Genomic DNA, 12,624 nt, shown 5'->3' on the forward strand with positions numbered 1-12,624 from the left:
AAAAAAAGACAAATTTGATAACCAGAGAAATCTCAATACAGCAATTATGTGCAATCCAATCATTTTCTTTAATACAGTTAGCACAAATATGTGACCTACAGTATAAAGGATAAATGGAATGGAAAATACTAAAGGATGGAACCCATCAGTAGTTTCTCTGTTCAACAAAAAGCTGCATCTTTGAATAATTTCCCCGGTAGGAATTAGCCTCTGGGGCATTTGTTCTAAATAGAAATGCAAATATGCAACTTTTACATGAGTACAGTTGCTCTTTTAAGACAGAAATGTCAATTTTAGGCAAAGTAACAATGTTAGCATAAAGTTGCATAAAGGAGTACATTTAATTAATGTCAGACAAAATATACAATTTTCATAATCTAAGAGATCTGATATAAATACTTGTGTGAAATCTAAGCAGTATCATTGACCTAATGAAGTTGGAAAAATACTTTTTCTTTTTTTTTATCAAAAAAGGGATTTTATCAGTATTTGATGTAAAAATGTAGGGGTTTGTATACTTTTTATGATTGGTGATGACTAAGGCCAAAGCCAACTGGATGTACAGAGGTCCAAGTTTAAGCATAAATGTATCCTTTTTAAGTTACTGGCTCTAAAAACAACAACAACAAAAAAATCCAACAAAATCAAGAAGCCCTAGAAGAGGCTTAAAAAAAGAACTCCACAAATCTATTAAGAGCCAAAACAAACTGCAGGCATGCTATCCAATCTTATAAGGTATGATCTGCTCAATAGACCCAAAGTAAAGTTTGTTACTGACCTTTTAAAACTGACAGGAAATGTTTAAAATTTCAGTCTGGAAAAAAAGAAATTAATGAACTTTGAAATAAAAAAAATATGATTATGACTTTTTTTTTAGGTCTTTGGTGTTTTTTCTAAATATAACTATTCTATACATATATATTTCAAGATATATTCTTCTGATTTTAAATGAGGTTTCATAAAGTGGACACCACATACAAGTAGAACGATAAACTTGTCATTTAAAGCATCCAGTTTGGAATATATTGCAACAGTATTGTCAAATCCTCTTATCTAATACTCTATCTAGGATCATTTTATTATTTTTTACACTGTAATATTGCTGCAATACTGAAGACTAAGCAAGTGTACTCATTTTTCCATTCTGATAATTGGTCAATAAATGCTATATGGAAACAGAATGGAAATTAAGTAACAGTCTATGCAAACTACGGAAAGTGTTCATGGAACATCATTACAGAAAAATACTTTCTGACCTTAGTCAAACTTGCTTAGAAGTATATACGTTCTGACAACACAGATGTCAGAGGGGACCCTCAGGACCTCAGTCTGTCACTAGGGGCAAGGCGACAAAGGCCGCGGTTCCAAGTTATTCCAGGCTAAGGCGGCTAAGGGAAGAGGAGGTCACAGTTCGCTGTGAACGCCCCTCTGCTTTAGCAGCGGCTGACAGGCCACAGGAGTCTCAAAGTCCATGATGTACTGGCATTTGCTGGGCTCCTTCACCAATCGCAGGGCTGTCTCCGTTCCACATGTCAGCGTGACCTAGAAAAGCACAGAAGAGGAGAAGCTGAGGTGATTTGGGGACAAAAAGTGGCTGTTACCCAAACTGGGAGCCATGGCAGTTTTAACTTAGAGGGCTGATTGAAGATGTCCAGCTGCTTGTTTCTGTGATTCCAAAAAGATTTGGTCTACTTCTTGGAAAAGGTAGAACCAGAGGGCATTAGAGACATTCACTGTGCGTGCAGCAGTCCCAGCGTCTGCAACCACATGACAGCATTGTCCCTCCTGTGGCTGTGCCTTTGGGACAGGCTGGGATAATGGGATATCACTACTGTCATTCACATCCAAAAATTGAGATGATGTAATTACAGTCGCCATGTATCCAACTGTTAAAGCTAGTATTCCTGCAAGATAGGAAAACAACATTTATTTATCCTTAACTGTTTGTTTAGAAACCCCTCACATGATTCTGAATCTTTAGGCGGCAGTCCTGTTAAATAAAATAACTTGTTACAACCACAAGACGGATATTACCATGCCACTGGCTCAGTTTTGTCCGTTTCTTGGATATAAAACTGGCAACAACATACACATTGTTTTTCTTTATGTGACCTAGTATCTGGTTCAACAGAAATGTTAAATGTTTTTGTGCTGCCTGGTTTTACAAAATACTTCCTTGCGTCCATAATTCATGTGGTTCCTTCCTCAGACATATGAGACAATATTCAAATGAACTCTTCTCAGTGCAAACACAGCCATTTTATACACACTATGTTTACTTAACTTGTCATAAAGAATTGAACGAAAGCACAACGAAAAGAAATTTTTGATTCAAAACAGATGGTTTGGTTCATGTAAACTGCATGCTGTTTGGCCGTCCCTCTGATTCAAAAGCATAGTTATAAATGTAGCAGTGTTTATTCAGGTTAAATATCGGTGCTTATGCTTTTCATTTTTTGTGTTCCGCCATGGAAAAACAGCTTTAACTACATTGTAGCATCTAGTTTATTATTTCACATTGCATTAGGCAGCTCCACTGGCTTTATTGGTACAAATCCCCACAATGATTATTTATGTTACTACTTGAATCATAATTGTCATAGTTGCGGTTTTGAATTAAACTCAAGGTGTAATGCCCAAAGTAAGGGCAAAACTATCTATGTTGTTCTGACTTTAATTCTTAAAAAAAACAACTAATAGTAATAATAATAATACTTTTATAATAATACCCTAATACCTTTGTATTTCATTGCATTTGTATATCCCACTGAAATTTGTTTTCTGCATTTAACCTACTGTATCAGTTCTGCTGTATCTGGATTACATCATGGCTCTATAGGAATATAAATAGAGCAACAAACAACTAAAGTGTTTATTTTATAAGCACTATTAGCATCTTGCATGCTTTCTCGTATCTAATCACTATACCTTTTTTTTAATGCAGTGAATTCAAATATTTAGTTTTACAGTTATGTATTTTATTTAGTGCTTGTATTTACTATGGCTGTTGATCATCTGTATGAACAGATTATTTTGTAATATAAAAGCCTAAAACATGCGTTCCACAGAATGCGGTCTTTTACTTGTAAACTCAACCAGGTCCACTTTTCTTCAACAGTTTCCTACCTCACAGATTGGCTCAGTTCTAGATTGCTGTCTAGCTGGAATAGCAAGCAGCAAAAATAAAACAACTATTTTAGAGAAGGGGCCAATGGCCAGCTCATCTTGGACATCTCAGAAACGTGTCGCAACCAGGGGAACAACTCTGATTGACTTTAACTGCAGCGATCAGCTGCAGGAGCATTGCAGGACTAAAGGTCACGGACCTAGAAAGGCAGTGAGATGTAAGCATGTGATCTTAAAGGTTTAGTGGAGGATGTTGTTTTTCTGGGTGGATCATCAAAATAATTGGTCCTCATAATTGTCAATCATCCTACGTGTTCGTCCCCATTTTACTTACCTGTGGTGAGTCTGACATTGTGGAAAAATTGCAAATCTTCTTTTGGAAAGTAATCTTGTCTGAGCGATGCAAACTACTTTTAAACAGAGCGTGCACGAGGAGAAATGGGCTCGTGTATGCTCTCACAGGCGTTTAATAGGAGTTCCCTCTCAGGAGCGGGTACAGGGTTGTGCATGTGCAATTTTTTATTTTTTTTTTTAAGTGTAGAGGGCGGGTCTTTTCAGAAATTTGGGAAAATCCTCCACTATACCTTTAAAGCATTTCCAGGATGCAAACATGTTGCTACCAATAGGCCACAACTTTCAATAACGACCTATTAAACAGATAATATTCAAAAGCCATTTTATTTGAAAAAAATTGATAAAGCAAAAAGTGCTTAAGGAGATTTTAAAACATGTTGATCACTTAATTACATATAAAAAAAAAAGAATGTAATCAGGACGAAAGGATAGAATTGGCTTCATATTGCTCGGTTGTGAAATCACAAATAAATCACAATAAGTTAAAAATCTAACTAAAATATTTGATCATATTGTTTATGAATTGTATTTATTAGCCAATATTTCATAAACTGTCTATGCATCTTTCAGTACAACAGAACTAATAGGGTCTAAAATGCTAACTAGTTAACTAGCATACCAATAAATTAGCATTCTCCAGGGTGTGTGAAAGTTATGGTTGAGGATTTTTGTGAATTTTTTAAAAGACCCGCCCTCTCCACTTTACAAACAAAAAAAAGCATATGCACAACCCTGTATTCGCATCCGAGAGGGAATGCTTATTAAACGCATGTGAGAGCGTGCACGAGCCCCTTTCTCCACGTGCACGCTCTTTTTAAAAGTTGCTGTTTGCATCGCTCATACAAGCTTACTTTTCAAAAGATTTGCAATTTTTCCACCATGTCAGACTCGCCACAGGTAAGTAAAAATGAAGACGAGCACATAGGACGGCCTTACGTAAACATATCAACAGAATGATTGACAATTAAGAGGACCACTTATTTTGATGATCCACCCAGAAAAAGAACATTCTCTACTTTACCTTTAAGCCTGCTAATTCAACCTCTATATATCATTTATGTAGAGGGTGTGATTTTGATGAAAGATGACAGAAAACAGGAAATAAAAGGGACAGTTCAACCTCTCAGCTCCAGTAAATAAGCAAACAAATGTGATTGTATCAAACTGGTTGGTTGATTACAATATTGCAGCAGCCAGTTCCTTTTACCCCATTTTTGCAGATTTAGACGGTCTTTCCACTGCCTTTTATTGATCATAATTTTGTATTAGGATTTTAAATGAAAAAGAAAAGTAATGACATATTTCTCATGATAAATAAATCAGTTAGTACTAAAGCCTCTCATTTCTTGGAGACAAATAAATCAGTAAAGAACAGACTTCCACTGACCCAATTTATCAGAGAATGCAGCTGGTTAACATTCTGCAGCCAGAGTTGTTGTAGTCGGTTCTTACAAGCTACAGCCCCAGCCTAAGAATTTAATTAATAAATTAAACAGTTGACTTCCCTCCTTCCCCACAGACTCATAAGATTAACTACACAGAGCTTAAATTTGGATTACCCAAAGTAAAACAATACATCATTGGTCCCTACTTAGATGCAAAAAAAGAAGAAAGTGTTATTTTATCCAAGTGAAAGAGGGAGAGGGCACCATCCTAGGCTGACTTTCAACATTTCAAATATAATGAGCGTCAACTTCTGACGAGTCTTCATCTATGCTGCCTGCACACGGTTCTGGGGTTGTATCAAAGGAATTCAATTTAGTCTTTTCAAAGGGAGGCCCTGGATGGTTAGAGCACATACATTTACAAACGACGTTGACTGGGATCTGATCTGAAGAGTGGGCAAGGGTAAAAAAAAGAAAAGAAAATGAAACTAAACCTATTAAATGTGCTACATATTTAACTAAGCAAATTCTAGCAGAAAAGAAAAACATGTAAATGGGCCTCATGAAAGTGACTGAAGAGTGTCTGTGGGTGTGGGAAACATGCTGAGGTTTTAGAGAAAGGAAAAGATGTTTGAGGGCTCAGGTAGAGGGGTCTTGAGAGTAAAAAAAAAAGTTTGGTGACAAATAGGCAGCAGACTGATCAGTATTGATTATTTGTTATCCAAAAAAAGGGAGATTTTTGGTAGACTGTTGCAGAGGGGATGCAGATATGAACCTTTAAAGGTTCTAATGACGACCTAACTAGTGCTTTTACAGTAAGCAGAAAAGCTCCAAACTGTCCCTTGATGCGAGATTCATTTCATTATTATCTAGTTTTCCTTCATTCAAGTGTTTTCATTCTTAAAGTGGATTAGTATTGCTAAATTTATTACAGACCTTTCTTCACATTTGAAGTCGAATTATTTCCCCATTAAGACAAATTCTAAACACGACCCTGGTTTATGTTTTGCTCTTAAGACGACACTTTGCAGCCCTTCTCCTTCCATCACCACCATATTAACACCATAAATTGTTATTCTTTTTCACAGAAGATACCTCTGAACATCTACATAACAGCTTGCTTGGCCTCAGTTTTAACAGAAGAAAAAAATAAGATGCAGCTGAATAACATTCTCTGAATAATACAATGATCACCCAGAGCGGATTGAGCTTTTATGGAAGGTGGATGTTGGTTAATATTACAGTTAGGAAAATAAGTATTGGAACACGCTGCTATTTTGCAGGTTTTTCTACTTAGAAATCACGGAGGAGTCTGAATTTTTCATTGTAGTTGCATGTCCACAATGAGAGTCTGATATAGCTGCAAAGAGGTCACAACATTTCTAAGTGGGGGAACTTTCAAATTAGCAGGGTGTTCAAATACTAATTTTCCTCACTGTACATCCACACAAAGAATCGCTAAAAGTACAAGCAAAAAGGGATCAAATCAGACAGAATATTTTTTCCTCAATTAGATATTAAATAATGGGCAAAAGTTTTAGAAAAGCCCAGTTTTCCCTACAACAAATACTAAATAAAGTGAACTGCAGAGGACCAAGACAAGGAAAAACTTTTACATGCAGTGGTTTTTAGATTTTTTTATGTGGCAAAATGTATTCTTATGTACATACTAAGTATTTTGGCTCTACGGAATAATCTAAACCTTTTAGTTGGGGATAGACAAAGGATTATATAATTATTTATATCCTAATGGTATGCTTTATTTATTAGTAAAGAGTGATAAAGAAGGCAACCTGTCTAAATAAAGCTTCAAAATCCCTCATTAGTAGTGGACAATATGTTGCAAAGCAATGCCGCATATAAACTCATAGAGCTAACAATGCTAATAATGAGGACATTATAATAAAAATATGCACATGACTTGGTTATGCAGTTAAGTAATGAATGGGATACAGTCTGATCTGGCAGAGGTTTGTTTATGTGAAGTTTGTCAAATAATATATTTATGAACTGTTACAATATACACTAATTGTTCAATATTGTCTGCACTAAATGCTCTATGAGAGCCTCAAAACTAGCAGAAACTCACCTGCTTTCTCCATCAAACCTCCTATATAACTTCTCATTCTTTATTAAGACATTTTACTTTTTGTCTGCAGGCATGATTCACTCTTTAAATGATCACTGACATGGCCTTATACTACAGTATATTCAATAACTGATCATTTACTCCACATAAACAAACACATTAACCATCATACCTTATCGGTATCAGGAGATGGTCAGGGTATGGAGGACTGATGGTTACGTTTCTGTGTTCTTATGTGTCTGTAATGTTTTTGTCCTGCTGGCTCTTGGGTCATGAACAGCCATCTGTGCTCCATTTTAAAAACCACACCAACAACATGCCATATTATAGACATATTATAGACTCTGGACAATTTCATTTTTTTTAAAGTGCAGCCTTGAAAAATAGTAAAAAAAAATATATAAAACAGTAATATAAACATATGACTGTAAATTCACAGTTCTAACATTTTCAGTTTTTTATATATATAATGATAAAATATAATAAATAATGATAAAATACAATACAATAACACATTTTACAAAACTATTTCTGTTAGTGTTGTTAGGTTTCCCCAACCTTAACCTATAAAAAATGGAAACAAAGACAGTGTAAGATTTTTCCTGAATTGCTTTGCAAAGGGGAGTCCAGAGTTGAACCGTCAATCTCTGCATCTCCGCTTGGCTCAACACTTGCCAGGCTTTTTATTGAGCAGTCAACACATTACAACAGCAGGCGTTAGTTTCGATTACGCAGTCTCTTAGACATAGCATGAACTTTTAAGATAGGGAACTTGCCTGGTTTCAGCATACGCTTTACAAAAAGGTGTCGGGGTTATGACTTTTCACTTCTCTGCTTCTCAAATGAAAAACAGGAAAGCATTCTCTTATGACCTTCATACACTATTTCTAATGATGAGAGTAACATATAGAAAAACAAATGATTGAGAGCAATATAAAACATATACATGAATAAAATGATAAAAACAACAGAAATCATAATAATTCCAACAATTTCATAGTTTGCTTTGCATTCTGCCCCACTGATGCTGCTCAGCTAGGATTCGTTTTTTTTTTCCCGATTTCAGGTTATTATGTGATTCTTTCAGAGTATGTGGTAAAGTATCTGGTACAATGGGGGCTGACAGATAGCAGTATTAAAACAACCTTGCCACTAAAGCTATTTTCATTTATGAAAGGTGCCAACCCTGTGGAACACTCACAGAGTATGTTATATAGTCATACCTTCTAAGTGAGAAAATTAAATAGAGCAGAGGTCCTCAATGAAAAAGAAATACTCAAGGCAACTGGTTAGTATACCTACGTATGTCAGGTATCCACAGCTTTTTATGTCTGAATTACTTATTTTTGTATTAAATTATGCATTCAGTGCATCTTAATTCATTTTTTGAGACATTGGAAATAATTAGGTTGAGCAAGTTTAAGTAATGAAAGCTTTTTACATTTGCTTTAAAAATTCTAATGGGCTTTGCAAAACAAACAGCTATATAGGAAAGTTCTTTTGATTCAAGTCAAAATTAAATTTAACCTGTGATATTGCTCAATGAGACATGGACCTTTTTACGTCTGAGAAACCTTTGAATATCATAATTATTTCAACCAATAATGTGTGTATATACATATATAAACAGGTAAATAAGGAAATTTTGCGAAGAAAATAATTTACTATTTAAGGACCTAATAGCCAAGAGGAATATGAGTAAAAGTCAGGCGAATTGTGAGAATAACGCTTCTAGAGTAGGTTCACCAGTGTGTGCTTTTCAAGGCTGCGTCCACTTTTACTTACAGTAGTTGTGCGAGAACCTCCTTCCCAGCACGGTTCCCCGTTCTCATACACCATCTGACTGTAGTGGTTCTTTGGCGGTCCTGCCCACATCCCCCATGTTCTGAAGCCAAAACAGAGGCAAAGAAGAAAAAAAAAAAGAGGCATCTTTCATGACTTTTACAGAGGACTTCTGAGCATTAAAGAACATTTGATACAAACTGAGAGAATCTTTTTTTAAAGCATCACTCGTTTGGCACTCTGAAACACACTTTTATTTCAGCAAAAAATATAAAAATAAATAAAAGCCTGCAAGATGGTAAGTCTGGCAGTGCCCTTCTTTGGCACTGGTACACAAACGTCCTCTCTTTGCTCAACAATGGAGAGAAAATATTAATTAACGTTGTGCTAGTGCTGTGTGCAACTATACACAGGGGAAGCAGAAGAGGAAAACTCAGATGAGCGTGCCTGCCCATTGCTAGCTAATTATATTCTCACCAAATATTTCTAGGGGATAATAGAAACCAAACCATACCAGGGTGCCAGTGGGAGGTATCCTGCACTGTATCGACATATGCCTTTTCATTATGCTGACATTCTCTCATGCTCTGCTTAAATTAGGTAACAATTACAGGCAGCTAAGCAGATTTGATTTAGGTAATATCCTGGTATATGGCAGAACCTTGGATTTGGTTAATTTTACTCCTCTTTTTCACTTGCATCTAGTATCTAGTTTATCCGCAGCACAGGGCATAAATAATGAAGTAAATCTTTGTCTGACTTTCTGCAGACCTTTTTTACAATCTTCTTTCAGTAGCCATTAATCATTCTCTGTATCAAGCTATAAATTCTATTCTTTTTTTTCTTAGAACTGTTCTGTTCATTTGCTTAAGTGCCATCCACACCGTTGCCAACTCTTTCACAAGATGCAACAGCAGCTCTGTGTGCCTCCACTGGTCTTTCCTCAAAGAAATAAACCAGTAAAATTAGCCTTGCTCGGTCAGGGCTTTTAATATAAACAAAGATAACTTGTGTTATTTCCTAAATAATTAATGTTTTATTTATTAACCTAAAGGTCAAACATTTTCAAGCTTATATAAATTTGCCAATTATGAACAACACACATTTTGTCAGAAATACTAAAATAATTCTGTGACATACACATAAAATAACATAAAACATTTTATCTGAAACAAGTTCAGACAACATATCCATCAGAATATTTTTCTAAAAGTCGCCATTGATTCATAAGTGTTCAGTTTCAGTACTTTTTAAAGCCTATTTCAAACTTTTGCTGCAGCATAATGGAAAGCTGGTCTTGCAGGCTAACAAAGAATCCAAAATGACTCCTCATTCCTGAGGGGCGGACCCATTCTTCTGGTTCAATTTGCATGTTTTTTTTAAGCCAAAACAAGTTTTTGGGCTACTATATAAAGCTTCGAACTCAACGCTAATTCTGACATCTTTTTCATCATTGAAAAAGCTTCCAGGATGGGAAGCGAAACGTTTTCAGTCCAGTGGAACTTTTTTGGAATGACTTGGGCAGAGCCTTTATCATAGGAATTCAGAAAAATGTCCAAACAATGATAAACAAAGGATGCATATAGACTTTTTAGATATAAAAAAAACCAAATACCAATGGCGTTTGATTCTGTAATCGTAGGGATTTTCAGTTTACATTAGAATACAGACAACAGTGCCGTGTGCAAATGAAGCACTTGCTGGAGGGCCACATAAGTCAAGGTTTCTTTAGCTAATGTTTGGAGCTGATCTTTATTGAGTATAATGTCACTTTAATCAAACATCAGTCTTATTGTCATCTGGATCAAGGTTTTCTTAGCAGATAAAGGGAAAGATGAAGCCACATGCTAAAAAAAAAGAGGAGTTTAGAATTGATTACTATCCAACCGGATTCCTAGAAACTTGTTCATTAGCCTGTCATTAGAGGTGGTGATGGTTGGGAGTTTAAAAGATTATAGATTACTTTACCTTACACAAATTACTTTATTTTGTCAGTACAGCAGTATTTCTTTTGACAAAGAGACAGATTACACCTCAAAAATGATCTATAAATAAGTAAACATTTATTAAATTAAGTGTATTTACTCTTAATAATGTAATCTGCCATTGGAATGAGTATATTTACCTGCTTAGATTAAGGGTATTTGCCCTTAATCTAAGCAGGTAAATAAGGTAATCTGCCAATGGAATGAGAGTATATTTACTCTTAAGATAAGATAATTAGATAACATGCACTTGAAATAGGACAACGCAATTATTTTTTTTCTTATTTGAACTTAAAAACATAAATGATCTTATTTGATTGGTTAAGTGTCTCACTTACCTCCTTGGTTCAAGAAAAAAGCATTTATTTAACTAGAAGATGACTGATTTAGATAAAAAAAATTTTGTAGTGCACTGCGCTGTGCCTATTTTCTTTATTAGCACCATTAAGAGCAGAAACAGAGCGAGCAAGTCAGACAAAAGGTTGAGAGATTGTTTAAAAGCATGGTTAGGTTCTAAAACAATGTTCAAGCTTTTTAGAAAACAACAGCAAATCAACAAAGAAATGGCCACACTATTTCAATCTGAAAAACTCACACAGAGAGAAAAGATAATTAGAAGAATTTATTGATAAGAAAGTATAGTCTTTGGCGCTCAGACCTCGGCAGGAACATTCATGCTGAATTATGCTTTAACATGCATGAGCCTGAAACTGGTGGTGGTTTGATCCGAGCTGGTTGACAAGGTGATCTGCTGGGCAGAATTGTGGGACTAGAAGACTAAGGGAGCTGACGCCGGGGCTTCACTCAGACTCGGGATATAGAAGTCCTGCTCGGTGATGCGGGTACCGTGAACTGTCCATGATGAGCAAGCATGAAGCGACAGTGGAGAGGAAAAACTCCCCCTTGGGAAGAAACCTCTGGCAGAACCGGGCTCAACATGGTGGTCTTCTGCCGGACCAATGCGATGAGACGAGGGATGGTGACAACTGGGATTAATACTCTTGATGAGGTTGAGGTAGGGTGACCAAACGTCCGTATTTCCCGGGACATATCCGTATTTCACGTCCTGTCCCGGGCGTCCCGGGTTTTTTTTAGAAAGTGAGGAAATGTCCTGATTTCACTCCGCACGACGCTCCGTGTGACGTAATCCCTGAGCCGCGTCAGTGCGGGCAGCCCTGTTCTTAATCAGAGGCTCTTGCTCTGTTCGAAAACCTAGGACGCATCCTCCAAGGACGCGGTCTACCTAGACTGGATCCTTCGAAGTCCTTGAAAATAAGGAGGCTGGAAGAGTTTTGGCTGTTAATTCGAACAGGTCCACCCTTCGGCGGGTTTTACCTGTATGCTCTGTTGCTTAGCAACCATGAAAGTTGACACACAAAGCAGGAAAAGAATGAATACCGAGGTTTTCAAAATTGTTTGTTTATTTATTTATTTTAAAAAAAGTTAAAGCGAACAAAGACTACACTCACAAGAATCCAGAGTGGAATAAAGGTTTTAACCACCGGTAGCAGGAACAAATAAAATCAAATGTAATGATAGAAACCTTAGTCAGTTAAATAACCTGCTGCTGTCATTCTGCACATCTCTGATGTTGCTGCTCTTTTCAAATATCCAATACTGTAAAAATGTCCATAGCAGCATATTGGTTTTTAATTATCCGGTTTTATATTGTTAAAACACTTTACAGAATTGCATTTTTTATATTTTAACTCTTCCCTATTATGTTATTCTTATACATTTTCTAAGGTCCTCATTTGTGTGACCATTTTCAATAAACTTTCTGCTGCTGTAAATTTGCCCATTGTGGGACAATAAAGGGATTTTCTATTCTATTCTATAAAAGGGTTAGAAATATATAAGGAAATCTAAACAATGTATCTACAAAATATATCTGCAAAATCTC

General features: G+C 36.0%; 1 protein-coding gene across 1 annotated transcript in view; it reads right to left on the reverse strand.

Annotated features, from left to right (window-relative positions):
• Positions 1–872: 872 nt before the first annotated feature.
• The window catches only part of LOC119792974 (glucosidase 2 subunit beta-like), a 48,943-nt gene continuing 37,191 nt past the window's right edge, over positions 873–12,624 (reverse strand). Inside the window, exons 2-3 of the mRNA XM_038299855.1 lie at positions 8,740–8,839; positions 873–1,542 (exon numbers count right to left, since the gene is read on the reverse strand). Coding sequence (XP_038155783.1) covers positions 1,405–1,542; positions 8,740–8,839 — 238 coding nt within the window. The 3' untranslated portion in view covers positions 873–1,404. The remainder of the gene's footprint in view (positions 1,543–8,739; positions 8,840–12,624) is intronic.

Source organism: Cyprinodon tularosa, unplaced genomic scaffold, assembly GCF_016077235.1.
Source record: "Cyprinodon tularosa strain WSP-4 unplaced genomic scaffold, ASM1607723v1 ctg438, whole genome shotgun sequence".
Taxonomy (NCBI): domain Eukaryota; kingdom Metazoa; phylum Chordata; class Actinopteri; order Cyprinodontiformes; family Cyprinodontidae; genus Cyprinodon; species Cyprinodon tularosa.